The 27978-nt window shown below is 40.4% G+C and overlaps 1 protein-coding gene across 4 annotated transcripts; it reads left to right on the top strand.

Moving 5' to 3' along the window:
• The first annotated feature begins 2347 nt into the window (after positions 1-2347).
• On the top strand, positions 2348-26568 carry RUFY2 (RUN and FYVE domain containing 2). Of its 4 annotated transcripts, none has more exons than XR_013839320.1 (18): positions 2348-2506; positions 4569-4742; positions 5602-5719; positions 5816-5917; positions 6511-6634; positions 7362-7423; positions 8981-9046; positions 10199-10268; positions 10399-10500; positions 11863-11979; positions 12116-12283; positions 13144-13241; positions 16784-16903; positions 18330-18459; positions 19558-19652; positions 21215-21263; positions 22575-22873; positions 23379-23450. XR_013839320.1 is itself a non-coding variant. In XM_079977347.1 (18 exons), exons 1-18 carry the CDS (start codon positions 2404-2406, stop codon positions 23520-23522), a joined length of 1920 nt encoding a protein of 639 aa, XP_079833473.1. In that variant the 5' UTR covers positions 2348-2403; the 3' UTR covers positions 23523-26568. The 4 variants fall into 4 exon arrangements, 2 of the variants coding, with proteins under 2 accessions (XP_079833473.1, XP_079833474.1); XR_013839321.1 differs by lacking the exon at positions 23379-23450 and having other exon boundaries at positions 22575-22644; positions 22796-22872; XM_079977347.1 differs by having other exon boundaries at positions 22796-22873; positions 23379-26568.
• The last annotated feature ends 1410 nt before the right edge of the window (positions 26569-27978 follow it).

Raw genomic sequence — 27978 nt, 5'->3', positions numbered from 1 at the left:
TGTGTGCATCTAGTCTTACAACTTGATCCTTATTGTTAAAACATGGCTTGTGAATGCCAAATTCTAGAAAGATTTTCTTAAGAGACTGTTCTTAAGAAACATTATTTAAGCGTAAAAGGCCTTGTTAACAAGCAGAGCTTAAAACTGTGGCCATCTTGCTTCACAACAATCCATGTTCTCTGTTTTCTTTATTCTTTCCTCTGTACAGCAACAAAACCCTGGAATGTGAGATTACTAATAAGATTGCTTTCGTTTTTCATATTAATTTTTCCTCTTAACTTGAACTTTTGATATTATAAGTAACTCTATTAAGTAGATTTTACTAAGAAACACCTTTTGAAACTGCTTGTTTGTAACATTGTAACTCAGCTTTTTGGGAGACAGAACTACAGATGGATTCTGAATTTATCTTGCTGCTAATTAATTTAATGCAGTGTAGTTTCACTTTTCTATATTTTATAAATGTTTCATAAAAGTTACTTGAAATGACAGCTAACTTAGGCCTGCCTCTTTTTAATGTACAAGTTTGGAAAAAGGTTTGTACATATTATTGCATTGGAATTAACTCCTGTAGATTATAATTCTGTTTAAAGACTGGAATTCATTTTTATATATAATATGTATAAATGTTTGTACCTGATATTTGTACCAAGTTCTTAAATTTTTACCTGTTTTGTGGTATATATAATAAAATAAACTTGATTATACATTTGCATTACAAATATTTTATCTAAACTTGCAATACTGTTTACCTGTAATGGCCATTCACTGCAACCAATACAAATCTGACTAAGTCCTACTGAACTCCGTTCTGAGCATGCCTGCATAGGACTTCCCTGTAAATGAAGTCCTAAAACTTACTTTCAAGAAGTTTCATCTCTGACTTGACTAGGAGTGCAGTTGCACCCCTGCCACCCAGTGTTAATGGCTGGAGGTAGTTAGGATGTGGCATTGACAACCTGCCCCCCCCCCCGCTGCGCACTGCAGTGGAGGTCCCTGCTGTACCAAGGCAAGCAGAAAGCTATTACTTGCTAAAATGGAGCAGTGTATCAGAGACTCAGAATTTGCCGGGTCCAAAGTGCCTCATGCCAGCCTGAAAGAAGTGTAGCAAAAAAAGTGAGGGAAGCTCACCCACATTCCCCGCCTCCCCCCAAGCTAGCAAGATGGAGTTGTGTAATCACTGCTCCGTCCCACCACAATTTCCCCAGCTAATAATTTGTCAGGCTATCAACACAGAAATCTTGTTTATAAATAGACCACTCATGGTAATCTGTAATGAGTAAAAAAAATGCTTCCAGACAGCTAAGATATGGTTGCCAGACATCCCCGGATTTACAAATCAGTCCCCAGACAAAATCCATTGAAGTTGAACAGTCCCCGGATTCATTGAAGAAAAACTGGTAACCTTAAACTAAGAAGGATAAAGAGTTAAAGAGTTTTCGTGTCATTTCCCAGGTTGCCGGTGGGAAAATTGGCTTGCACAAGCACGTATACAGTGGTACCTCGCAAGACGAATGCCTCGTAAGACGAAAAACTCGCAAGACGAAAGAGTTTTTCGTTTTTTGAGTTGCTTCGCAAGACGGATTTCTCTATGGGTTTGCTTCGCAAGACGAAGACGTCTTGCAAGTTTGTTTCCTTTTTCTTAAAACCGTGCATTCAGGGGGTGCAGTTGCGACTTGACTTCGAGGAGCAACTCATAGCACGCGGTGTGGTAGCCTTTTTTGAGGTTTTTGAAGACTGGTGATTTTTGAAGCTTTTCCAAAATCCGTGCTTCGCAAGATGAAAAAAATCGCAGAACGAATTAATTTCGTCTTGCGAGGTACCACTGTATATGGGTTGATGGATGGGCTCATGACATTTTGGAATCAACTGATTTTAAAATGTGTATATAGAGTGTACTAGTATACCAACTTGTTTACAATGTGGTATCCAGGTTGGATTTGGTTTTGTATTTTAAAAATATTTTGGATTGTCTTAAAACCAACATGGTGTAACTGTTTATTGAGCTTATTGGAGAACAATGAAATGGCAATATCTTTGTAAGTTGTGGTGGTGGGGGTAGTATTTTTTCTTTGTTGGTATGGTATGTATTTTTGCGTTTTTGTTGTAAACCGCCCTGTGGTTGTCGGATGAAGGGCGGCATAGGATTTTGATTAATAATGTTTAAAAGAAATTAGAATAATTGAGGGGGGGAGAAGTGCAGAACCCGTCTTTTCACCTCAAGGCAAAAGTGAACCCCACCCTGGCCTGGGAATTTGGGAGAGGCTAATCCATATGAAGCAAATTCGGAGAATTCGCCCTGTCACGACATCTGGCTCCGGCCCCTCGCAGCGACGCGCCTCCGTCCGGGTCCTCCCGCCGCCAGGGGCGCAGCGGGCGCGGTTCCGGCGGCGGAGGGCGGAGATGGAGGAGGCGGAGGAGGGCTGGAGAAAGGCCGTGAAAGGAGCAAAGGCTGGGTCCACCTCGCTGAGCTGCTCGGGCAGCTGCTGCTCCTCGCTGGCGATGGGTAAGGAGGAGGGGAGAAGCGGCGGCGGCGGCGGCGGCGGCGGCTGGGCGTGAGGGGAGCCGGAGGAGCTTGGGCGGGCGGCGGCGGCGGCGGCGGGAAAGCGCTGACGGAGCGTTTCTTCTCCCTCTGGGGAGGGAGGCTGGATGGGCTCGGCCGCCGTCTGTTATGGGGGAGGCGCTGCCTTCGCTTGTCCCCGCTGTGGGGCGGGTATCCGCGAGGGGCTGAAGCCGCCCCTCGAGCCGCGTCAGGCGAACAACAGGTCTGACACTCAAGTGTTTCCCTTGCACACGTCTCCGGGCGGAAAAAAAGGATGCTGAAAAGTCCATTGGTCTTTAAGGCCGCCGCGAGAAAGTCTCTCGCGGTCGTCTGCCCACCCCCCAATTTCATTCCGCCTCCAGGCCTTCGTGGGGTGGGAGCCCCTCTCTAGGTTCCCTTAGGAACGAAGCCCACCCCTGGCTATTGGTTGCATAGGAGTTAATAGATCGATAGATCTCTGAAAATCGGGCAGGCCGTGAAATGGCTTCGCTTTGCACAACGATGTTGATGCTCCAGTTGACGAGCTCTTGTGAGTAGCTCCCCATTATTCGCTTGCGCAGTTTCGGTAGCCTCTTAAGTAACTAGCAGCGCCTGCTTTGAATGAAGCAGCCCTGCCGGGAGGAGGCTTCGTGTCAGCGTCATTATCTCTCCTTTGAGTTTCTGCGAGCCTGTAGGGAGGGCGCGGACTGCTAGCGGCGCGTGGTGGGGAAGAAGGTAGGGCTGCTCCATTATAGCTTCTTGCGGGTAAGAGTGGTTTACTATCGGCAACATCACGAGGGGAATCCTGTGCAGACGAACGGCCGTCGCGTGTTGAGCTTGGGGAAGGAGAGGCCCGCCCGCACGGCCCCGCCTGCTGCGTCACGCACCCGCTGAGCGTCAGAACCGCCCTTCCCCGCAAACCTCGCTAGGCGCGTGGAGGTCCCGGGGAGGGGTATCCTGGACCAATCAGGATGCCCACCCCCTCTCGTGTGGAGGAACTCTGCACGTGCATCGGTTCTTGCGTGGGACCCTGTCTCAGAATCGCGATTGGCAGGGAGCGAAAGAGTGGGCAAATCTCTCTTGCTCGTTCTCAGGCGTCCTTTTAACCCCACCCTTGGATTGTGATGCTTGGTGTAGGTATATTGTGGCCCGGTAGCAGCTGCTCTGGGGTCTGATAGATGCAGCCCGATCCTACTCAGAAGTAAGTTCCAGTTTTCAGAGGGGCTTACTTCCAGCTAACAGTGCACAATATTGCAACCGTTATGATGCCATCCTATAAGGGAAGGGAGGAGAAATTACTTTAAAAAGCAGTGAGGACCAAGGGTTTTTTTCCTGCTAGGGTCATGCTTTTTGCAGTGCTGTAGCTGGGGGGAGGGGGAGGTGGCTACCCTGGTTTTTTGCCCTGGGTGAAACCTCCAGAGGGGCACCATTGAGGCTTCCAAGTCCCAACCTGTGTGTGGGGTGTGTGCACCAAACTGGGTCTTTGACCCGGATGAAATAAAGCCTAGTGTCGCCCTTGCTTTTTGAACTGGGCCTGATCCTGCTAGACCCAGTGGGGCTTGCAAACACATTTGGCAAAAATAAGCTTTCCGTCAGCATATGTTGGCTTGCAGAGTCATTGTGGTTAGTTCACTGGAAACATCAGTACATTGCAGTAACAGAAGCAAAATATTAGGCCATCTTAAATGATTTGAAAATGTTGCAGTGCTATTATTTCACATATCTTTTATGGATTTTCATATTAAGAACTTGATGTACCTGGGGAAATGGCAAGCAGTGCTACATTTTCCAGGCTAAAGTGCTCTCTGCCCTGATTTAGAACAGGACACTTGCCAGTGCTGCAGGTCTACGGAAATATTCTGTTCCTTCAGAGGAAAAGCACTATACAGACACACCCTATGTTTCATAACATGCTTTTTATCCTATTCTCTTCCCCCCTTTCATTTTTTATGTTTAGTTTTGGATAAGATTGTTGTGTTTTTATCAGTAAAGCAGTATCAAACTATTCTGTTCTCATTGAATAAGTTTCATTTTTTCCCTTTTTAAGCTGTGAAAGACCCCACAGCTGTTGAGCGAACAAATTTATTGAATATGGCCAAACTGAGTATCAAGGGACTCATTGAATCTGCCCTGAGCTTTGGCCGAACCCTTGATTCTGACTATCCACCTCTGCAACAGTTCTTCGTTGTTATGGAGCACTGCCTGAAACATGGCCTTAAAGGTACCAAATGCATGTTTTAAAAAGGATGATTGTTTGTTTTTACCAAAGCATATTGACATTTTATTTTGTTATATAACAAAAGAGTATAATACTAGATTGCTCATTCTAGATTAAGGCAAGTTTAGGCATATAGAATTCCCTATACAGTGGTACCTCGGTTTACGAACTTAATCCGTAAACCGAGGTGTGCTTTCCCTAATGAGGGCTCCTGCCGCTGGTTCCCTTCCACCGTTCAGATTCCATTCTTAGACCGACGTCAAGTTCGCAAACCGGGACGCTACTTGCAGTTTTGCAGAGTTCATAAACTGAATCGTTCGTAAACAGGACTGTTCTTAAACTGAGGTACCACTGTATTAGCCGGCCTATGTTCATGTTCATGGGTCCAGGATGCACACTGTAGACCTCCCTCACCTCAGTCAATCCAAGGGGGAATCTATGTGCTTCCCCACTTGGATTCATTAATACTGATGTGGGCAACTGAAGAAACCCTCTAATTTATTTTACAGAATTTTTTTACTTCTTTGGAGTCCTGCAAGCCCCTGCTGTTTCTCTTCTTTGTTGGCTTCCTGGGATATGTAACTTCAACTTGCAGATTCTTCTTTGTTTTGCCTTATTTTGTCCTTGGTGTTCTTATAACATTCATTTCACAGTTGGCTGCAATGGTTTTAGAGAATCTTAGGTGCAGCAGATTAAATATGCTGATACTGTATAAGTGTTGAATATTAACCATGCTTACAAATGTTCCTTGCACTCTGATATGGCTTACCTAGAAATAACTTTTATAGTGCCATCTAGATAACAGCTCTATTAAAGTATAAAGCCAAGTTTAAAATGTAAAAATATTATATTTTCCTTCTAGTAAAAAAGTCTTTTCTCAGTTACAATAAAACAATATGGGGTCCTCTGGAGCTTGTGGAGAAGTTGTACCCAGAAGCTGAGGAAATCGCTGCTAGTGTTAGAGATTTGCCTGGTCTCAAGTAAGTTGTGTTGCCAATAAAGATCTTTTCCATTTTGGACAATAATCCTGGCCAACAGATATTTGTTTTCTGAGCTATTCCTTTTTTAAAAACTAGGACTCCACTAGGACGTGCCCGAGCTTGGTTACGATTGGCACTTATGCAAAAAAAGATGGCTGATTATCTACGATGTCTCATCTTTCAGAAGGAATTGCTTGGGTGAGTGTCCATTCAGATTTTTATAGGATAAATTAAGGTCAGTGCTGTAATTGCTACCAGATTTGTACAATTATGTTACATTTTACTATAGCTATTGCTAAGTAATATGTCAGAAAAGTTAAAACTTTGTTCTTGACTTGGTTTGCATTTGCGTTTCTTATCTGAGCACCTAATTTTCTTTCGTAACTGAAGTTGACTTCCAGTTTCTCTTCTCATTTCCTCTCCACCCCTTGTGCACCCCCAAAATTTGTTCCAGAGGGTCCCTGAACTCTCCAGAGCGGGGTGGGTGGGGGCGGATTGGGGATTGGAGAAGAAGGAAAAGCCCTGTTGCAGACCAGATGCCATTTCATACTATGGTGGACCTTTCCCATTTCATTTTATTTTGTTGAGAAAACTTAGATTCTGTATAAGTTGCCACTTTAGTTGGTATATTCAGTATGTTGCTCCAAACTTTTAACCACCTTGGAGTATCGGTGAAGTCAATCTTTAAAAGATTTGAAAATAAAATAAATTACTGATTGACCAGCAGTTAAAAATTGATTCAAAGTATGTTAAAATAAGTTACGGAGTTTTTTAAAAAATGCATTTTCCAGCGAATTTTATGAATATCATGCACTGATGATGGAAGAAGAAGGAGCAGTTATCGTTGGCTTGCTCGTTGGGTTAAATGTAATTGATGCAAATCTTTGTGTAAAAGGAGAAGACTTGGATTCACAAGTAAGTAGATATAAAGCTATGGCCTCATACTTTTGCCTTAAAGGTGTTTTTTTATGAAATGATGGGGAAAATATCAAACTGATAGATCTGAATGCAGAGTATTAAAAGTTGTAATGTGCTTTCTTGAAAGAAAAAAAAAGTTTCTTATTTAGCTTGATGAGTTAAATGGAAACGCAGTTGGCTATTCCCTAAACAAAACACACTTATTTCCTTTGAAACGCAATTAGAGGCCTGATTAATGAATTGTTTCTTCTGCAGAGGAATAGTGATGGAGTTTACATGAATCGGTTCCTTTATTAGAAAGCTTTTGGCTTGGTTACAAAAACCATAAAAGTGCAACCTAGCTGCTTGTTTTCCTTTTTGCCTGATTATCCAGAAAGTCTCCAAAGATTGGAAATAGTTCTGCCTAAAGCCTTCAAACTGTATTACTGCAGAAGTATAAATATGTGACTGCTTGAAAGAGGAAATGCATCTGGGTTAGTAATCTTTACCCTAAAAGGGTTGTTGAAACGGGGGGATGGGGGACTGAAGCATAGATCATACAGCTTTGAATGAAAGCTTGTCATTACCAGTGATGTAAGGCCTGTTGTGCTCATGCTCTCCTACAGTATGTATAAGGTTTCATTGCACATTTCCAGTAACATCAGTGAAGTAAAGACCAAACCCGGTTTTCCTTTTTAAAAATAAAAATAAAATACAAAATGTGAATAAATCTATTTCTTCTTAGGTTGGTGTGATTGATTTCTCTATGTATTTAAAGAATGAAGATGATATTGAAAGCAAAGAAAGGTATGTTTTAACATTTCTAATAAACAAGTACATTAAATGCTTTGAAAAGGGTTTTGTGTTTTTCTGCCAGGCTCCCTAAGGGCAGGAAGCAGAAGTGTGAGGTAAAAGGATCAGGGTGGATCAACTTGCTTTGTTTTGCTAGGATCAATGAGAGGACAAATATATGAACATCTGATCCTCTTTTACTGGAACCTCTGCAAACTGAATGCAGATTGACAATGGTGATAATTCCTGCTTCAGACATTTTAAGTCAGGTCCCTGCTCTTCTGAGTCCCCTTTTCTTTCCTTATTTGTTTTGCCTTTCTCCTCCTGTCAGAGATAGGAAAGTGGATCTGGCCAAGGGGATAGATGAAGAACTGGTCCACCCTCCACAGCCCATGTTGACAGGTGCGTAAGGATGTCATATGACATCAAGGACGCACTCTGGATTCTTCTCTAGCTTTAGTGTGGTGCCTTTTTCTGCAGCTGTGCAGAGCGACAGGAAAAAGCGCCAAATTCAAGCAGTGGCTAGAAAGAGGAATCAGGAGTGCACCTATAGTGTGGCCCCAATTTTTCATTTGGAATTTCACCTAAAAAGTTTTACCGCTTAGCCCACAGGATAGTATCTATTACGTTTCCGAGCACAATTCAAAGTGTTGGTGCTGACCTTTAAAGCCCTAAACGGCCTCGGTCCAGTATACCTGAAGGAGCGTCTCCACCCCCATCATTCTGCCCGGACGCTGAGGTCTAGCGCCGAGGGCCTTCTGGCGGTTCCCTCACTGCGAGAAGTAAAGCTACAGGGAACCAGGCAGAGGGCCTTCTCGGTAGTGGCGCCCGCCCTGTGGAACGCCCTTCCAGCAGATGTCAAAGCGATTAACAACTACCTGACATTCAGAAGACATCTTAAGGCAGCCCTGTTCAGGGAAGTTTTTAACGTGTGATATTTTATTGTATTTTTGCTTTCTATGGAAGCCGCCCAGAGTGGCTGGGGAGGCCCAGCCAGATGGGCGGGGTATAAATAATAAATTATTATTATTATTATTATTATTATTATTATTTGTTTCAACCATAGACTTATTATACCTCTATGGACTTTCAAAGATTGACAGACATGTGTTCAATTGATTTCAAATATATTAGAGAATTTACAAGTGCACACATTTTGTTTTTGTTACTAAATCATGTATATTATGTAATAAGAATTACAGTTCTTATCTAGTATACTGGCCTGCGTGTTGCTTGTATTGTTTGTTGTGTAAGTTTGCAACACGGGGGGTTTGTTGTTCTGTATTGTTGATGCCTCCTCCTACTCAGCCGCCCTACAGCTGAGGGGGAGATAGTGGGCAGACCATTTGGGGCAACGCGGAGCCTTCGGGTGCCCAAGCCACTGCGTCACTCCCAGGAGAGACGCGTGGCTCGGGAGTGCTGCAGGCAATGCGGTGAGTGCCGCCCTGCATTTTGACACCCCCCTCAGTGGTGACACCCGGGGTGCTCCACCCCCCACTGCACCCCCCTTCCTCCACCCCTGCATATATGGTGTCAGATAAATGTCTAATTAAATATGTTTTCACTCTTTAGAAATGACCATATTGCTGCTATATTGGATCAAAAGAATTATGTTGAAGAACTAAACAGGCAGCTGAAGTAAGTATTTACAGAAGCATCTGTTGAATCCATATAGAGGCATCATCTTTTTAAAAAGTAATTCCGATAAAAACATGCCTTTTCTGGTACAGTAGATGGCACTGAAATCCTTTTAGTTGCATTTGGCTTAGTTTAATGGTTGCATCATATAGCTACTGAAAGGGAGTCTAGAGTGAATGAAGCTGTTGGAAGACTAATGTTTCAAGTGTTTTGTCTGTTAAATAGGCTATTATTTTAAATGTGGGCAAAGTAAGAGGAGTTTATTATTCAAATTAGCTTGGTACAAATCCTGAAATTTGATACTTTCAGTCTTGCTGTTCTTTATGAAGGGGACTAAGATTGCAGTCCTAAACATATTTTCTTGGGAGTAAGGATATTGCTGTAATTTCCAACTATTGTGGGAATCATTTGTGTTAAACTGGTATTTTGCACAGGAAGGATGTAACATGCAAAGGCAAACTATATGCAAGCATACTTTTTCAAACACCTGTGTACGTTTCTCTTTAATGTATGTGTACATGGATGTGTAAAGTTGTATGTTCATGCATATTTTCCATTCATACTTTTTGTCTTTGGCTTGAAATCACCAGTATAACACTAATGTTTTCTGCAAAAATTATAGCATATAGCACTGCCCTTGTCCCATTGAACTCCATGGGATTTAATTATGAGTAACTAAAATTATGACTGCGGTGCAAAAGAGCAATGTTAACATGTGGGCAGAATTTTACTCTTAAGACCTTAATTATTTGTTCTTAGAGTGGCATGGGCTTGTTATTAAGTTATAAGAAAAGGCTGCTAGAGCCACTGAGATGAGGTGGTGCTGAGGAGTTCTTTAAAGAACAGCAGCAAAAAATATAAATTTCCTGGCTCATGAGAGATGATAGAAAGAATCAAAGTTAGCAGTTACATAATGGACATTTAGAATGATAGCAAATGTCATTTCAAGGAACACAAATATGATGATGGCAATAAAATAAAGCTAGTGCATTTATCTTCTTGAAAGATGTATGGTGGAAGATGTGTTTTCCAACTCCATTGATCAGTGGACACCCAAATAGGCACTAGAATGTTAAGTAAATTGCATAGTACTATTTGTACTTGTAGGATTTGATGTGTAATTTTGAATGAGGTTCTCTTTACTATTTTCAGTAGCACAGTCAGCAGTCTCCATACACGCGTTGATTCGCTAGAGAAGTCAAACACTAAACTAATTGAAGAGGTATGGACTTTTAGCAATGCATATGACCAGTACTATCTTTCTGTTCTGCCTGTGTGTGTTAAAATATTTTTGTTTTCCTATTATTGTTCACCTGAATCTTTTTGCTTTTTTTGTTCCACTTCTTTCTTAGTTAGCAATAGCCAAAAATAATATAATTAAACTTCAAGAAGAAAATCATCACTTGAGAAGTGAAAATACACTCATCTTAATGAAAACACAGCATCATCTAGAGGTATGAGAGTTCTATTTACAAAGGAAATATAATATGCGGTACAAAGCAATATTAGTAAAGAGGTTGCCTTTGCTTTTTTGTGTGCATGTGCTCTCTCTAAACTGGCTCAAGTAAAATATGATAGGTAAGTGTCCCATCAAAGAGTAGGTAGCAACACAGCCATTGCAGAATCAGCAGTAAATTCTGGCATGTTGCACTATCTTGGGCTATTTGACATACTAGAGGACCCTATCATAAATACAGTGGTGCCTCGCAAGACGAAAATAATCCGTTCCGCGAGTCTCTTTGTCTAGCGGTTTTTTCGTGTTGCGAAGCATCCCTATTAGCGGCTTAGCGGATTAGCGCTATTAGCAGCTAAGCGGCTATTAGCGGCTTAGCGGCTTAGAAAAAGGGGAAAAAAGGGAAAAAACTCGCAAGACTTGCAAGACGTTTTCGTCTTGCGAAGCAAGCCCATAGGGAAATTCGTCTTGCAAAGCGCCTCGAAAAACGGAAAACCCTTTCGTCTAGCGGGTTTTTCGTCTTGCGAGGCATTTGTCTTGCGGGGCACCACTGTACAAATAACAAACTCATCGTCTGAGTGCCTGTCCTTATGTGGCCAAAATGGCCTCACTAGGCTAAGGGGAAACCAATGATTTGAAAAAGCTTTGGAGGGAGGAACCTTAAGTTGGGGTGGGGGGTGGACTCCAATAAGAACTGAGCATGCTTAGTGAGTACAGAATGTTGACTTTCAGGGCGAAATAGAAAAGTGGGAGGAGATAGAATGGAGTGGTTGGAAACCTGAACAGGAACATTCCACTCTGATATTTTGTTTCAGATCCTATTTGTTCCTTCAGTTACTGGTGTTCCAACTGTGAGTTCCTTTGCTTATATAGTTGAAACAGCAATACCACCACACAAGAGGGGAGGTATCAGTAGGCTTGAGGGAACTCCAAGGCTTACAGAAATACAAACATATTTAGGAAAAAAATGCTGCAAAATATCTCAATGAGGGCTAACACATTGCTGTTTTTAGGTGTGTGGCTACGTTTTATTTTTAAGTGTGTACCTCAAAATGTAAAAAGGAGAATGAGATTAACAGATGTTCAGAAGCTTGTGTGTCATATAGACATACTCTTCATCTTTAGAGAGCCAAAATTGACTGCAGCTGCCAGTGAAGCACAAGCTTGTAAAATTTGGGTTTGGCTCCATGTAATATGTGGCATTTCAGGGAGCACTGATTCTGTCAACATGAGATGGGACATGTACAGCTTACTGTGTTTTACTGAGTCAGAGAGTGTCATTCTACAATACCCTTGTCTGTTTCCCCCGCATGAAGATATGCTCTGGGGGAAAGTGATCTAAGCATGAATTCCTTACTTGTAGGTGAACAAAGTGGATGCTGAAGCAGAACTTCAGACATACAAGCATTCCAGACAAAGCCTGGATGACATGTACAATGAAGCACATAGGCAGCTTCGAGAAGAATCACAGCTGAGACAAGTGAGTGTATATCAGATATGCTATGGAAGCAGTGGGAACTTGTATATCCAGAGGCATGTAAGCTGTCTTGTCTTCTATCACCATATTTTCCTACCTTAATGCATTTGATATCTGTGCACTTCTTTGTATTTTGTAGGATATAGAGAATGAGCTGATGGTTCAAGTTGGTATGAAGCATGAGATAGAACTTGCAATGAAGTTGTTGGAGAAGGATATACATGAAAAACAAGACACTCTTATAAGCCTGCGGCAACAGTTGGAGGAAGTCAAAGGAATAAATGTAGAAATGTACAAAAAGCTACAAGTAAGAACATTTTACTGTTTGCAACTGGAAGCTAAACGAAATACAATTTTTAAGCAATACTCTTTCCCCCTCTAGGGAGGCCCACCTCTCCTTTTGAGAACTAGCTTTGAATATCAATGGATGACAGTTATTCTTACAGCTGCTTTCTCAGCATAGGAGCAAGGTGACCATCAGGATGAGGAGGCTTTGGCTGATATCCTCTGTTTTCAGCCTGCCAGCAACTGCAGACTCTCACTCATATAACATAATGTACTCTCCTGTCCCTTGCATGATCCCACAAACTGCTCCTGAGGTTTGGGATTGCAACAGAGGTTGCAATGGGGAGGAAGGAGCAATCCCATTGTGTCGGTGGCAACCCACTCATACACTGTTGCATGTCATCCTCATTTGCTTCAGACCAGGAGACAGAGCCAACTTAATAACCTTACTGAGGGGAAAGACTTCCATCCTCTCTGATTGTTTCTACCTCATAAACTAGAAAGGAAGGCAATAGTGGTTTTAGCCACCAGCCACCCACCACCAAATTGCTTTTAAAGTTCCACTTTTAGTAGCCCTTGTGGGGTATAAGAAAAAGGGGAATTTAGAAAGATAAACCTTTTGTCAATTTCCTCCTCCTGAAGATTGGGCTGCTTACCTGAAAGTAAGTTCCTACTACTGCTGCTGCACATCAATACAGCACTAGCAGTGTGGTGAGGGTTACTTTAGAGAGTTTACTGTCCAAGGCTGGGCAAGAGGGAGCAATTTCTAATGGAGAGGAAAGGAAGAAAAAAAACCTACACATCCAGACTGTAGATTTTATTATTGCTCACTTGTTAATACTTAAGTTATATAGTGTTGCAATATAATAATCACTCTTATAGGTTTCAGATGATGCACTGAAAGAAAAGAACGAAATCATTGGCAGACTTGAAGATAAAACCAATCAGATTACAGCAACTATGAAGCAGTTGGAGCAAAGGTACAGCATCTTCTTTTATTCTGCTTCTCCACTCCCCCTCAGACTCATTTCTTCTGCTTCAGTTGCCACATTCTCATATAGTAGGCACTGAGATATGACTTTGTTTTGAAGGATCAAAATGTGTTTTTTTATGCTGTTTTTAGGTGCTTTGAATGCATATTTCAATTCCCTTATTTTTTGTGCCTGAGATATCCTATTTGACTCCTTGCTAGCTGTTTCAGAATTTCCACCCCCACTTTGCATATTATATCTATCCAGCAAAGTCCCAGTTGACGAAAGTAACTTTTCTGATTTCTTACTCATACATTTGAAGCTAAATGTTAAACTAGTTGAGACAATAGGAGATCTGTGATTGAATTGTCTTTTAAAAGTAGCTTTAGGGACCATGCTCAGCTTAGGGATAAGAAAGGCAGAGGGGACCCCAAGCCAATTCACAAACCCCATCCCATGTCCTCACTCCAGATTTGCAAAATGGTGCTGTCTGCAGCCTTCCAAAAACAGTAGTATGGAAACCATCACAAAAAGGCAAGGAAAAGGGCAAGCCCCCTCTGACTCCCTGCAATTTGAGCACTGTAGTGCTGCTGATAATGTGTTTGGTGCTGTGCCCTTGAAGATCTTAAAAAAGGCTTTCCTTCACACTGTTTTCTTGATCTAACCTTCTCAAAAGTTTTTGCACCCCAATAAAAATATGTTGGCATCCGTCTGTCTCATGAGACAATAGAGTGCACCTCCAGGGGTGAAGTCAAACTGCTGGAGAATCACAGTGCCTGCTGTGACTGCAGAGACCAGTAACTTGTAACTGCTGCCTCCCATGTTCTTGCTGCGTTCTTGCAGCACCAAAGTGACTTTTGTGGGATGCAAGCCTGGGCAGTGTGTATGGAGGTCCTGGGATGGCCAGACAGCCTCGCTAATGTGGCCCAAAGGACAGCAGAGCAATACGTTTGGCACCAGATATGCTACAGGAATTGCCGGAAGGAGGCATGCAAGGCTCCATCCCACTGTCTTAGGGACTACTCCAAATTTGTGTAGGATTTACTCCTTAGCAATTTCCTCTCCTAAAGATGTCCTGCAAGGCAGCGGGTAGCAAGAAAAATATACTTGAGGGGATTTCGGTTGGACAAATCATGTAGTGGAATAATTTGCTTCCTCCAGTGCCACAGCCATTTCACCTCCATGGTTGCTTTAAAACCACACACATAAAACAAAACAGGATTTCGGTTCAGATATTCTTTTGTCTCATCTAGTTAGGCACTTGATGTGTGCAGACTCTTAGAATTATTTGTGGGCCCATATATTCAGTTGGAGAAAAATCATTTGGAAATACTCTCCCATTTAAATTGAAAACATTCTTCCATTCTGAGTGTAAGTGTGTAGGGTCGAGTCCCAGAGAATCCTGAAACTACCTCCATGTCCTCAATAGATGGGAATTTTTTGTGGGGGCGGGGGAAGTATTGTATGTCTTCAGCAGCATCTTCTCCTTCCCCAGCTCAGGAAAAATCACCTTTTGAAACAAAAAGAGAGTTTCAAAAGCAGTTTGTGATATTGTCATTTTTTTAAATAAAAAAGAAGTAAAAAGTCTTGTAGATGGTGCATGAGACAATGGATGCTTCTAAAGTAACTCTGAGGCTATACATATATGTATACTAAAAAAATGACATGTAACATGTATGTCATTTATTATGAATACAGAAGTATGTTTACATGCTTTACTTCTCTTAATTATTTTTTTTAATGGGTGACATCCACTGCTTGTACAATGGGACTTCCAGTTACTTTTCTCCCCCCTCCAGCTCCCCCTTTCCCACCCCAGATCTGCTTTGTGTGATCCTCCAGAGTATATTTTTGGGCCACATGGAGGACTGCAGGGGGCAGGACAGGAAGAAGCTGCCCGCTGCACAAACAGGCACCTGCTTGAGCAATGTTGAATCTCAGATGTTGTTAACATTCATAGCCTCATCATGTGGCTGTTGACATGTCTTGCCATTGTTTTTCTTTTCAGTCTACTTAACAAACAAACAAAACATAATTATGTATTAAAACGTTAGTGCCATGAATATTCTTTTATTGACATCCTTCTTCCTCTTTTTCTTTTTCTTTTCTCCTTTATCCCAACTTCTGTGTTTCTGAATGTTTTGTTACCTTTATTTGTCTTTAATTTTTTATCCATTGCACATCTGAAGTGACAAAGAATTGTTAACGCAAACCAGGACTATTGCAATGTCCTTAGTGAAATGTGCCAGCAATGAAGGGCAGCATCAGTACAAGCTTGTTAAAGATATATCATTTTGAAAGATCCTCCATGTGTCTTGAAATAGTTTAATGGAGTAAAATTTGTAGGATTTTTTTTAACCTTGCTTTTAAGCCTATTTGCCCATGTATTTTGGCTTAAATAGGTTATGGATCAGGCTCTAAATGTAGCAAAATAATTTTGGCATTCAAATTGGTCAGTATTTTAACATAGATCTCTGACACTGAACTCACCAATGTATTTTGTTAGTTGCCAATTGGAATTAACTTTTTTAAAAAAAAGAAATTGCAATGCTACAACTTTTGAAATGTTAAATAGAAATCTAATTTCAGCTAGCATGCTTTTTATTCTATGTTTGGTGAAGTTTGAAGATTAGATGCAGAATGGTTCAGATACTAGCAAAATAAGGTGACAATCTTTTGAGTTACACAGAACTATTTTTTTAAGGCCTGATATTTTGTCCATTTTGAATATCTTACCATAGTATACTTAGATTTGCACAAACTCTACTGTAATAAATGGAGAGTGCACAACAAATAGTACTTGGTGAATTATAGCCACATTTGGCCTTTCTGATCTAGCATCCTCTTCTGTGGAAATGAACAAAAGCACACCTTAACAGGTGTGGGAGCTCAAGAAACAAATTACATTACACTCATCACCAATCCAGACACCACCCCAAAACCTGCCGTATTGGGAGCAAGTACTTAGATTATTTACATGCTCTCATTTACACCATGCACACCATAGTAGACACACAGTTACATTATTTGGTGTGTGTTGTGTTGATTTAACATGGCACTGCTTGGGCCACCTTGATTACAATACTCTTGTGTTCTGAATTATATCAGACCATTTAGTGCACTGGTTTTCCCATTTTGTAGTGTTGATAGATTTGTGTAGTTAAGGAACAGTTAGTTTACAGGGTTTGGGATTTTTTAATATTTTTTTTAAAGAATTTATGCAAAAACACACAAAGGCACAGTCACAGCTCTGTATGTATGAATAAAAAAATCTGTATGGCTCTGCATTGATGGCATCTGTTAATCATGAATACTAAATAAAAAAATTGGATAAATGTATGGATTTTTTAATATTGTTGTAGTGAGAAAAAGAATTTGGATTTCTTGGCATTGTCTGGGTCTCTCATTTGAGTTTGTGAGTTTACCCCAAGCTTTGTTTTCATTTAGAAATGTTTCTATTTCCCCATTTTTTTTCTTTTATTTGTCTTCTTCACCCTTTACACCCAAATTCTAGCTTCAGTTTTACCCAAAGTTGATTTGAATTACACCAGATTACAACAAGCAGAGAAGGCTCAAATGGAGGCAGAGAGTGAAGACAAGAAATTTAAGCAAGACTATATGAGTAAATCTGAAAGTCTGCAGAAAGATATTACTCAAAAGGAAAAGCAAGTGTAAGTAAAGTATTTGTGGGGGAGAAGATAGCATATATTCTAAAATGTGTGTCCCCTCCCCTTTTGAATGTCATTAAAGTGAAAAGCTAAATCCAGATGAATTACAGATCATAAGTTTTAGAGCTGCATGTGTCACCACAGAATAGCTACATGGTGCATGTTGGAAGAACAGACTAAGTAAGCTGATCGTAAATTCATCTGCCTGATCTAGTAGTTTCATAGAATGCAAAACTTCTGTGCTGGGATTCAAATACCTGTTTAGGCTCATGCAAGGTGTTTGATCAAGCCAAGTGGACTTTATTTGAACAGCTGAAACTGTTTCCCCATTGCAGTCTCCTTTTGAAATTCCCCTAAGTTTGCCATACGGCACAGGAGAACACCGTTTTGGGTTTGCTTTTAATATCTTGCTGCTTTGAGCTCAGGGAACTAGTTTAACTTTGGGGAAATGTTGCCCTGATATGCATACTCACAAGGGCTGTCCTATTAATATTTTTCTGCTATTGAAAACATCGTTTTGTTCACATAGCTTGCTCCAAACCAGAAATAAAAAGTTCTAGAAGGTGAGGGAGTGTCCGGGCCTCATCCAGGACTGAGTGTTCTCTCATTTGGGGAGCAGTGCTCATCTGCTAACTTGCCTAACAATTGGGCATTGTTAGGGCCAAACTGTTCAGTACATGACATAGGCAATTGCACTTTACATATCTGTAATACAATAGCAACACAGTAGTCCTGACCTGGATTGGGCTTATCATGGCTATTAAAAACAACGACAATGCATGAAGTGCAGTTACACATTTCACATATTATCTAGTTTGACCCTTGAGCAACCGTGTGCACTCCTCGAGGGCTAGATGCAGCTCTCCCATCACAGTACCCGTTTAAGGTAATTTGAGCTGGATTTATGTATTTATTTTATTTTTAAAATGTATATCCTGCTGTTTTTACCCAAAGCTGCTTGCTGTATAATAAAATATACCACCACCTTAAAACAACACCAGTCAGATAGTAGATAGATAACCTAGATCATAAAGAACAACAGAACCATCTTATCCTTATTCTGAAAGCATTCTGTTAAATTCTGTTAAATGCTTTTAACCTGGTTTCAAAGGGAGATTGGGAGGGATCGAAGAATCTTGGTGAAGTTTGAATCAGATTTTAAGATTGCCTTCTTCATAACCTTCTTGTCAAATAATAGTTAATTTGCTTAATTTTTCCTATCACTTATTTTTGCAGAAGTCTTCTACACAGAATAATATAAAACATTTTAAAAGGAAATAAGTAAATCTTTATTATAATTAAGACGTGTAAAATGTTTACAGTGTTGAATTATATACATTGTACTAATTATTTCATAGTTGTACAATTGCAGTAGGTCAATTAAAACGTATAATTGTTTGAAGTACTTTTTTATATTCTGTATTTCTAGTGGCCAGCTGGAAACAGATTTGAAAATAGAAAGAGAATGGCGACAAACTATGGAAGAAGACCTTAAAAGGGAAAAAGAAACATCATCTTCCTTGAAGACAGAGACCCAACAAATCATTACTCTTAAAAAAGTAAATTCTGCAGCAGAATTTCATAAAATTTTACTGATTATGTAAGCTGTACTTTCATTGTTATCCCATGAAGCTGTATGCAAGTGCTCAGAGATCTGGAGGTTCTTTCTTCCGAGGTAGAAGTACTGTTGGTTGGTCTTAAGAGATCATTATCATTACAGGAGATAAATAAGCCATCCCATACACTCAGATTACAAGGAAGCATGGTGAACAGGAAGTGTAAATTATACTTCCTGTTTGCTCAGCTATTGCTATATCCAAAGCCACTGTGATATACAGTGGACTAAAGAGGTTTTAAAATTGTTATCAATTGAGACTTGCATATGAAATGTATTTCGTTGAATTCAAATCTTATTGCATCCCAAGAATGGGGAAACCAAAATTCGTTAAAGCCATTTGCTAGACATACCCATTAGAACACTTGGTATATACAGATGTACTTTTAAACAGGATTCACCATGGTACTTTTCTCACACAGAGCGAGCCTAACTTCCCCTGCCTTCGCAAATGCTTTCAACAAATGTACCTATCAACAAATCAAATGCCGATTCCAAGTGTCTGTTTTCTTCCCTGCTCCTCCCAGTCTTCAGGACAACTCTCTTGCCGCTTCCCTACTCCCTCATCAAGCATAGCATGAAAGCCTTTTAATTTAAACATTCGTTTTTGCATTCCTACCACTACATAAAACCAAGTTTAAAAAGTGTTGCAACACTGCTCCAGCAGTAGGATGAGTGAGTTTGTAATGTTACAAACACCAGCAATCAGCACAGTGTATTCAGCCTGTTTCTGCTACAAACTGACAGGACCGTTCCCCCCTAATCTTGGACAAGCGTGTATGACAATGGGAGCATGATTCCTATCTAGCTCAGCTTCCTTAACTGTATGTCAGCACCCTTAAAATAAAATAACTGTAATCCCTGTCTTTTGGCTATGGTGGTTGGAGCTGATAGGAGCTGGGAGCCCAACAACAACTAAAATGCCACAGGTTGCCCATCCCTGATGTAATTAATTCCCGTTTTTAAAGCCAACCCAAATAGAAATGTTTTACAACTCTTCTGAGAAGCTATTGACAGTGTTAATGTTTTCTTTGTCTTTCAGGAGTTCCTAAAATTACAAGAAAAGAACAAGCAGTTGAAAAATCTATGCCATGATCAAGAAGAAGCTCTCCAAGAACTGGCTGGCAAACTTAGCGAGTAATTTGTCTTTTTCTTTTCTTCCACACAACTGATGAAAACAAAGACTGGTTCTTGTGCATATGTTTCACCTTAAACTTCCTCCAGCCCAGCTACTTAAGGCTTTAAAATTATTTAAGTACTTTAAGTCTTGTAGCAGCTTCAACCCTACAAAGCATTTGAAGTCTCAGCTAGCAGAATCCAGTGGCTCCTTTGCCTTGGTCAGTTGCCTGAGAAGAGAAGGCTAACACTTAGAATTGCAGAATTGGAAGGGGACCCTGAGGATCATCAAGTCCAACCCCCTGCAATGCAACCTTGGCATTATCAGCACCATGCTCTAACCAACTGAGCTATCCTGCCTAACAAATACAGTAATACCTCCCCAAACGTCCACCCTGTCGACTTTCCATTTTGGCGAATGTCCACGGCAAACCCGAAAGTACCGGAACGGGTTACTTCTGGGTTTGCCGCATGCGCAGAAACACAAACCGCTCCGCACACATGCACAGAGTAGTGCATTGTTGAGTGTCCCTTTCGTTGAGCATCTGGGGCTCCAGAACGGAACCCAGACTCAAAACAAGGTACCACTGTATAACCATTTGGCTGATGTACTTCCTGGGCTTTTCATATAGATTAGTGCTGGAGCAAGTCAGGGTTGGGAAACCTGTGGCCCTCCAGATGTACCACAACTTCCACCATTCCTGACCATTGGCCATATTGGCTGGGGCGTGATGGGAGTTGGAAGTCCAAAAACATCTGGAGGATCACAAGTTGCTCAATCCCAGTGTAGGTTTTCTCCACTTGTAAGGATATTCTGTTTCATCAGTGTTTTGTAAACAAGCCTTTGTTTCACATTGCTGCCAGATTACGACTTTACCAATGGCTAAGCCACCAAACAAAACCTTTCTTGCCAGTTAACAGAAGTTCTTACCATCCAGCAAAGGCTTTGACCTTCATTAGCAAGTAAGTGCCAAGGTTTCTTACAGAGAGGATTTCTTTGCATCTCGGAAAAGCCACTGAAGAACAGCAGCTCTAGACTCTTTCAGGGAGATAAAACCAAAGCCAATTGCTGTAAAGGCTCTGCTTCTCATTGGAAGTATCCTCTCTTTCTCATCTACAAATCATAAACAGATGCAGGGCTTATATGGGATTGTGTCTTTCATTACCCAGCACGGGTATAGATCCCACATGAGTCCTGTGTCTGGATAGGGGTATGTGAAATGAACATGACTTACATTTCTAGTAACAATGGATTTCAATTCCAGAAATGTTTTTTTGAGGTCCAGGTGTGAAAATTGGGAACCAATGAAACATAAGTTGTCTTGTAAATGAAGGCCATCTGTAAGTTTTTCCTATCCTCTTGAGCACATCTTCCTTACAGGGAGGTGCATGGAGGCAGAAGTGAAGGAAGTTGGGGAGAAAGGCAAGGTGTTTGTGTTGAAAGAGTATATGTCTACAGATACATGTTGGCTTGACGGAAGTGTGGACTTCTACACACTTCCTTCAATCCAGTCATCTTTATCCCCCCTGAAAAACAGGTGCATTTAATTATTCACACTATTATTCACATATCTTCTCTTTAGATCAAAGCTTAAAATAGAAGATATAAAAGAAGCAAATAAAACATTGCAGGTTAGTAATTTGGAAGGTGGGGAGGGGCATCCAGACTAATTCTTCTATTCATTTCAGACATTCTGTATTATATACTTCACTCCAATCTATAAGCTAACGGGTAGTTAACCTTTCAAATTATAGTGTAAATGTTAACCATTAACCATTAGTATTTATTGTTTCACTGGGCCTGTCTATTCTGTCGGAGTGCTTCATTTCCTAGCTGTAAATTTTTGTGGTTTTAATCAGTAAATTAGAATGTAACTCTACATCATTCCACGTACATCATGTATCAACAAAATACATGTCAGTGTTTAATAGTCTAAGTCAGGTATTTTCAACTTTTTCAGACCCAGGACCCTCTTCTAACTCAAACATGCATTTGGGGACCCATTTCTTAATCTGGTGGTAGTGCGCCTGTTGTGACCCAGCTTGGATCAGGCTGTGACCCTGATCAGTTGAAGACCAGTGGTCTAAGTGGAGTCCACTCTTTATTTTCTCATATCTGTATCGGCTATTGAATCTGAAAGATGGGATTAATTTGAGACCATAAGAATTATAAAGTTACAGACTTCCTCTTTTCTTCTCAGTAACCCACAGCCTTAGACTCTCACATATTTTGGAAAGCCACAAGCCAATAGTCAGACCCACTTTCAGCCTCTAGCAGTCAGTATTTTCACCACTACTAATAAAGAGTATCAAGACTGAAGCAATCTCTTGATAAAGGCCCTGTGTCCTAGCAGAACTACTGGTGGATCATTCACTGGTTCAACAGCTACAGTGCCTCGAGGTCACCTGCCAGAATTTATCCACCATAGATTACACCTACCGTTTACAACAAAATTCCTGTATTATGCTGACATCTCCAGGCTTGGGGACACCCCCCTTTTATGGTCAAGGTGTGCTCTGTAAGATGACTTTTAGTGATTTTCAATTTTAAGAGACAGGAAGAATCACAAACTCATCTTTCAAGAATATTGTAGGGAGGCTCCCAAATTCTAGTTTTATTCTGTTCTAACGCTAGCTTAGTTTGTGATCTTGATAATCACTTGTGCTTAATTTTCTGCTTGGCTATGATGCTGTACCCATTAACCTGAAAATAGTAGGACTTATTTCTGAGTAGTCATGTGTAGGATTGCACTGTTAGGAGTGGTAGGTTTCAAACTCTGTCCTTTGGGGTTCCACGACAGCAGGATCTACAAGGGCAGACAAGTTGCCTGAAACACAGCTTATCCACCCATACCCATCTTTCCATACAGTGTGCATCTACATTTCATGTTCTGTGGTATCCTGCTCAGTGCCTTAAACTGTGTGTCCTACTGTGCTCCTTAGGATCCTCTCTAATGTGCAGGGCGTTGGCCACAGATGCATTGATGTGAGAGATTTCTTGATGGTAGGCTGGGTAAGGAGTTGGAACTAACATGAGTTGTCTCTTGTACTATCCTGGGGAATGTTGTCCTTTTGTATACCTGAATGGCAACTGTCATTTATGATTAGATAAATTGTATGTATGGTACCTGTTCTATTCAGAGAACATTTTTTCTCTCCACTAGGGACAGGTCTGGCTAAAGGACAAAGAAGCTACACACTGCAAATTATGTGAAAAGGAGTTTTCGCTTTCCAGAAGGAAGGTGAGAATGCATGAAAAGCTTCATTGGCTTTCATCCACTAACAACAAGTTCTGTATCCAAGTTCTGTTATTTACCAATACTTAATATTCACATTTTTATTTATGCATGTGCACTAAACCTCATCAATCACGATCAGTTAAAAAAAAACAAACATTACTATTTTCATAGTTAACCCCACAGATCATTTGGTTCAAACTAAATCTTTTTTGTTGTTACAAATATTGCAACAAATAGCACAAGCTCTGATCCAATAATAGAATGTTCAGGTAACCACTGAACTTGCTTATTTTCCATTCATAATGAACAAGTCACTGGCTGACATGATCCCTCCTCACATAAAATGTGAAATTTAGCTTCTAGGGGCTGTGGGGGAGAGGGAGAAATAAATATATAGATGTATGTAAATGTTTAATTGTAGCTGATTACCCTCTATTTACTTCATGAACTGTTGATTTCAAAATCTCCTTCGGGTTTCTTTTCCCCACCCCTACCCATCTTGATTTAGCATCACTGTAGAAACTGTGGCGAAATTTTCTGTAATGCCTGCTCTGACAACGAACTGCCTTTGCCATCTTCGCCAAAGCCTGTAAGGGTTTGTGATTCCTGCCATGCACTGCTCATACAGAGGTGTTCTTCCAGTGTGCCGTAAGAGTCATCTACAGAAGATTTCTAAAATGTTGTTACTTCACTACAGTGGTAAGAGCTGTAACGTAACAGTATAAACTCCTGCAGCGCTGGCCAATGCTTTTGTATTGTCAAAATCTAAACAGCCAATCTTAAATCTTTGTGCCATTGTGATATTCCTGCAGTGGCAGCATGTCATATTATGTGAGGTTCTGCTAATGCAGCAATTGATATGCCTGATTTTACAAATGCATCTGCTTGTGCAACACACTTTATTGTTCATCGTAAAGGATATAGGCAGAATGTTTTGTATTCCCAGCATTTGCCATTTTATCATGCAGATGGACCATTCCAGGACCAAGTGCAGAGTTTTGCAGTTTCAGATTATTTTTAAAAGGTTCTTAGTTTGGGAACAGGTTGGCAGGGGACACTGTAGCTTAGAAGTCAGAGGAGCTGGACAGGGCTTTTAAGGGTTGTGCGTTGAGGTTCAGCATCTTGGGCAGCTTTGTATGTTTCATGGCCCTCCCCACAAAAGCCACTTAAATGCAGAATTGGGAAGATTACATATAAGTAAATGCAGCTACTTCATATATTTCTGGTGACATAAATTGGCTTTCTTGGACATTATCCCTAGATGTAAGATTAAGTTTCCAGCCTTGTTAGTGCAGCAGTTTCAATATGCATGTGGTAGCTTAGCTAGAAGAATGAGAAGGCAAGCAGGGTTTTTTGCATCACTGGACTTCCTGAAAGAACTTTGTCAGGCAGGTCTTTAAGTACCTGACTTGCATATTGTGCACAGGGCTTTTGAAGAGGAACTAGCAGAAGGCAGGCCACGTGTGGAATGGAAAAAATATCCTGAAGGGGATCATGGAATGTGTGTAGTGCTTTCATCATAACCTCTGTTTTGAGGTTCAGGTGTGATAAAACTTGTTAGGGATTTCAGAAAGAAGTTCTTTAGTTATCCCCATGGAATGCTGTAGAACAACAGTTATAAAATGTATTAAATAAATACTGTGTGGAAGAGTAGTTAAAGGATACTGGCCAACTTGATGCTTGCTTTTTTCTTTACTCTGTCAGAAATAAGATCTTTTTTAACTAAATGGCCTGAAAAATAATACAAATCAGCAAAGTTAAGAGTTCTCTATATATTTCTACCAGACTGCCTGAAGTTGGGGTGTGAGGAAATGATATATACAGAAAAATTGGGATAATTAAGAGATTTGTATTGCTGAAGTTCAGTTGATAACACATTAGATGATTTTCTAAAAGGTATAAAACTTAAAGCCGAATTAAGAATACCTACACAATAAAAAATGCTTTAAGTACTCCTTTTAAAAACAAGTCTAGCTGAACATGTTACTGTAATGTGTGACTGTACTTAGTAAGTTCACATGCACACAGAAACTTAAAGGAGGCTTTTCATACAACAAGGTAGAATTTGTACTTTGAAGGGCATATTGTATACTTATGCCGAATTACTAATTCTGTTTACAAGCAAACCACCTATTCTCATTAACCCCTGAGACAGGAAATGACTTGTTAGACTAACAAGCATAGCAAACCTGTGTGCTAAATGTAATAAAACACATCAATGCAAGCCCTGGATGGGATTATTTGTGCCATTTGATTTGATATGTACATCTGGTACAGCTGGAATAGAGGGAAAACATTAAATTCACCCTTTGTTTGAGATTTTTCTTTCATCTTCAAGATAGACCCCTGTACAAAACGAAGCCTAAAGAGGAAATGGTGGTGGCAGTGACAGCAAGCAGCCTTGTTGAGCTGCAAAGGGGGCATTTTTGTGTCTACAGCACTTGAGTACCACAAATTTAAGATCATCAGGAGGCCTTTACTTGCTTTAACCTGGGAAGAGGTATCCCGACAGGAAAATACTTGTTCATCTTCTTTCTTTGGAACGGCTTCTGTATCTTCAGCAGTATATAGGGAAATTCAGCAGCTGAAACTGTACCTTCTGCTGTCAATTTCACCATGAAGGTGTACTGTGTATGCTGAATTTTTGTATGCCATATAAGAGTTGTTAACGTACAGGATTCCTATGCAGCCTGTTTAGTCCTATACTAGTGGTATTCCTCAGAGTTGACCCTAAACCTACTCTCAATTCCCATTAGGTACAGAAAGCACAATAAAAGAACCACAATACTACAAAGTTCTGATTACTAGCCACTTACTCAAACTGCTGTTTGCCTGGAATCTATTTAACATGTTCAGTTCAAAAGGGCAACTTTTCCATCAGCCTTCTAGCTAACCTGTTTCAGAGATGAAAGCCTATGGCCATTTGATAGGATTCTGAGAAATATGTTGTGCCTAATCCCAAAGTTTTATTAATTTCCAAACTATTTGATAGTATTTAAAGACTGGAACGCATCCACAAAAAAGGTAGGCAAGAAATGCCCTGTGTTTTTTATACTAGAAAGCTGTTCTATTTGACAGAAATTCCTTTTCTTCCAGTGTTTGTCCATATTTACCAAATGGTAAATTAAAAATACACTAACAGTGCCGAACTGACACATTTTAGTGCTTGAGTACCATAAATTTAAGATAATCAAATAGGCTTTTCTTGCTTTAACCTTAGAACTATTTCTTCCACACAAAAAACCCCATAGATTTTAGTGGCATTGAGAATCCATTTTCAAACTCACAGCACCCACCATGTTACTTTTCCATTCCAATTAGCACTAGTATGGCAGATGTGAAGTACTGACTACTTGCTGGGATCTTAATGGACAGGTTTTTTTAACGTCTTAATAACCTGCTCATCCTCAGTTTTTGTCATGATGTTTGGGTCAAAGAGGCTATGAGACTAACTCACCCTAGTAGAAACAGAGATGAGATTAGACTTGCCTTTTTTTTCAACAAAATTTCTATCATTCCTGCCACTAGAGATTTAGCTATTTCAGAACAAGCTTTCAATATCAATGGTGCATGTGTGCCAAGAATTTATTGACTAGTACAGCTTTTGTAAGTTTTAACATGACATTTTTGTAACTTTAAATACGAATGTTTGTAATCTTGTGGTTTGGACAAATTAAATATTTGAGAAATTTTCAGCAGGCCTTGGAATGAATACGGAGTTCATTATTTATCTTGTGTGTAACTACTGTTACTCTGAGGCAGCTAGTATACCTAGAATAATTGTCAATTAATCATAAGGACCTATGTATACATTTGCATTAATCACTGGCCCTGTTGGCTACGGCTGATGGTATTTGGGAGTCCACAAACTTCTGGAAGGCCACAGATTTTACTGAACTACCAAAGGTTCCCCGCAGCTGATTTAGGGTGAACATCTATACTGAGAAAAAAGTCCTGGCTCTGACACACCATTTAAGCATTTTGATTGAACTAGTTAACAATTCTCTTTCCCACCCCACTTTTGTTTAACCGTTGCTTGTTATTAACCCATCTCCTTTTAATGCAACAGCCTCTCCACATCTGATTCATGCTTCTGCAAAGCACTGCTCCAGTATAGCAATAGCATAGACTGCAGTAGCAGAGCAAACTTGGTAAAAAAACACTTTGAATGTTTTAAAGTGAACAATGTCTTGAGTTTTTGAGATGTGTCAAAACCTAAAAAGCTTCCTGTGTTGCCTTTACAGTCATACCTCGGGTTGAATGTGCTTCAGGATGCGCGCGTTCAAGTTGCGCTCCGCGGCAACCCGGAAGTAATGGAGCGCATTACTTCCGGGTTTCAAAGCTTGCGCATGTGCAGACGCTCAAAATGACATCACACACATGGGCAGAAGCGGCGAAGAGCTACGCGCGCTCAGACATGCTGTCGCTAGTTACGTTTGCTTCTAGATGCGAATGGGGCTCCGGAACGGATCCCGTTCGCATCTAGAGGTACCACTGTACAAGCAAAGCTGTGAAAAAGTAGCCTTTGAAATACATCATCTTGCTCCTTAGTTTATATACATCTCAGATAAATTGACACCACACACACTTCCTAGAATGGAGTCTATTTTGCTATCTCCCACAATAAGACATTTATTACATACATAACATTACTATCAAAAACAGGCAACAAACTTTCAATAATCACATTTGACAAATTATTGGGAAGAATTTGGAGGACAAGCAGTTGAAATGAAGAAAACTTGAATATTTAGTACCCTTTCCTGATACACAGAGAATGCTTTAAAGTGTCTTAACAGTAATTAATCCAAAAATCTTACATGTTAATGCACAGTAAGAGGACTACATATTTGTGTAATCTCATAATTTGCCAAGGTCTCTATGTATGTCTGACTGCTGGGCAAGTTTCTTAGTCCTTAAACAGGAGCCTTCAGCCAGAGGAGTAGCCTTTTAAGATTTCTAGGAAATTAAATAGTTGCCTACTTCTCTATGGATGTTACTAAAATAATACTCTCTTGTTCACTCATCAAAAAATGTGATTGCCAAGTAGAGGAGTATAAAGACTAATATACTTTAAGGGTGAGATTTGTGACATGCATACATCAACT

This window comes from Podarcis cretensis (genome assembly GCF_951804945.1).
Source record: "Podarcis cretensis genome assembly, chromosome: 5".
In the NCBI taxonomy this organism is placed as follows: domain Eukaryota; kingdom Metazoa; phylum Chordata; class Lepidosauria; order Squamata; family Lacertidae; genus Podarcis; species Podarcis cretensis.
The sequence above is the reverse complement of the archived record's forward strand: the minus strand, read 5'-3'. Positions and strand labels throughout refer to the sequence as shown.

Bases quoted from the DNA above. Each gene is read 5' to 3' on its own strand.
- RUFY2 (XM_079977347.1), top strand. From the start codon at position 2,404: ATGGAGGAGGCGGAGGAGGGCTGGAGAAAGGCCGTGAAAGGAGCAAAG. The intron at 5,918-6,510 runs GTGAGTGTCCAT...TGCATTTTCCAG, and splicing joins TTTCAGAAGGAATTGCTTGG to CGAATTTTATGAATATCATG. The intron at 13,242-16,783 runs GTACAGCATCTT...GAATTACACCAG, and splicing joins ATGAAGCAGTTGGAGCAAAG to ATTACAACAAGCAGAGAAGG.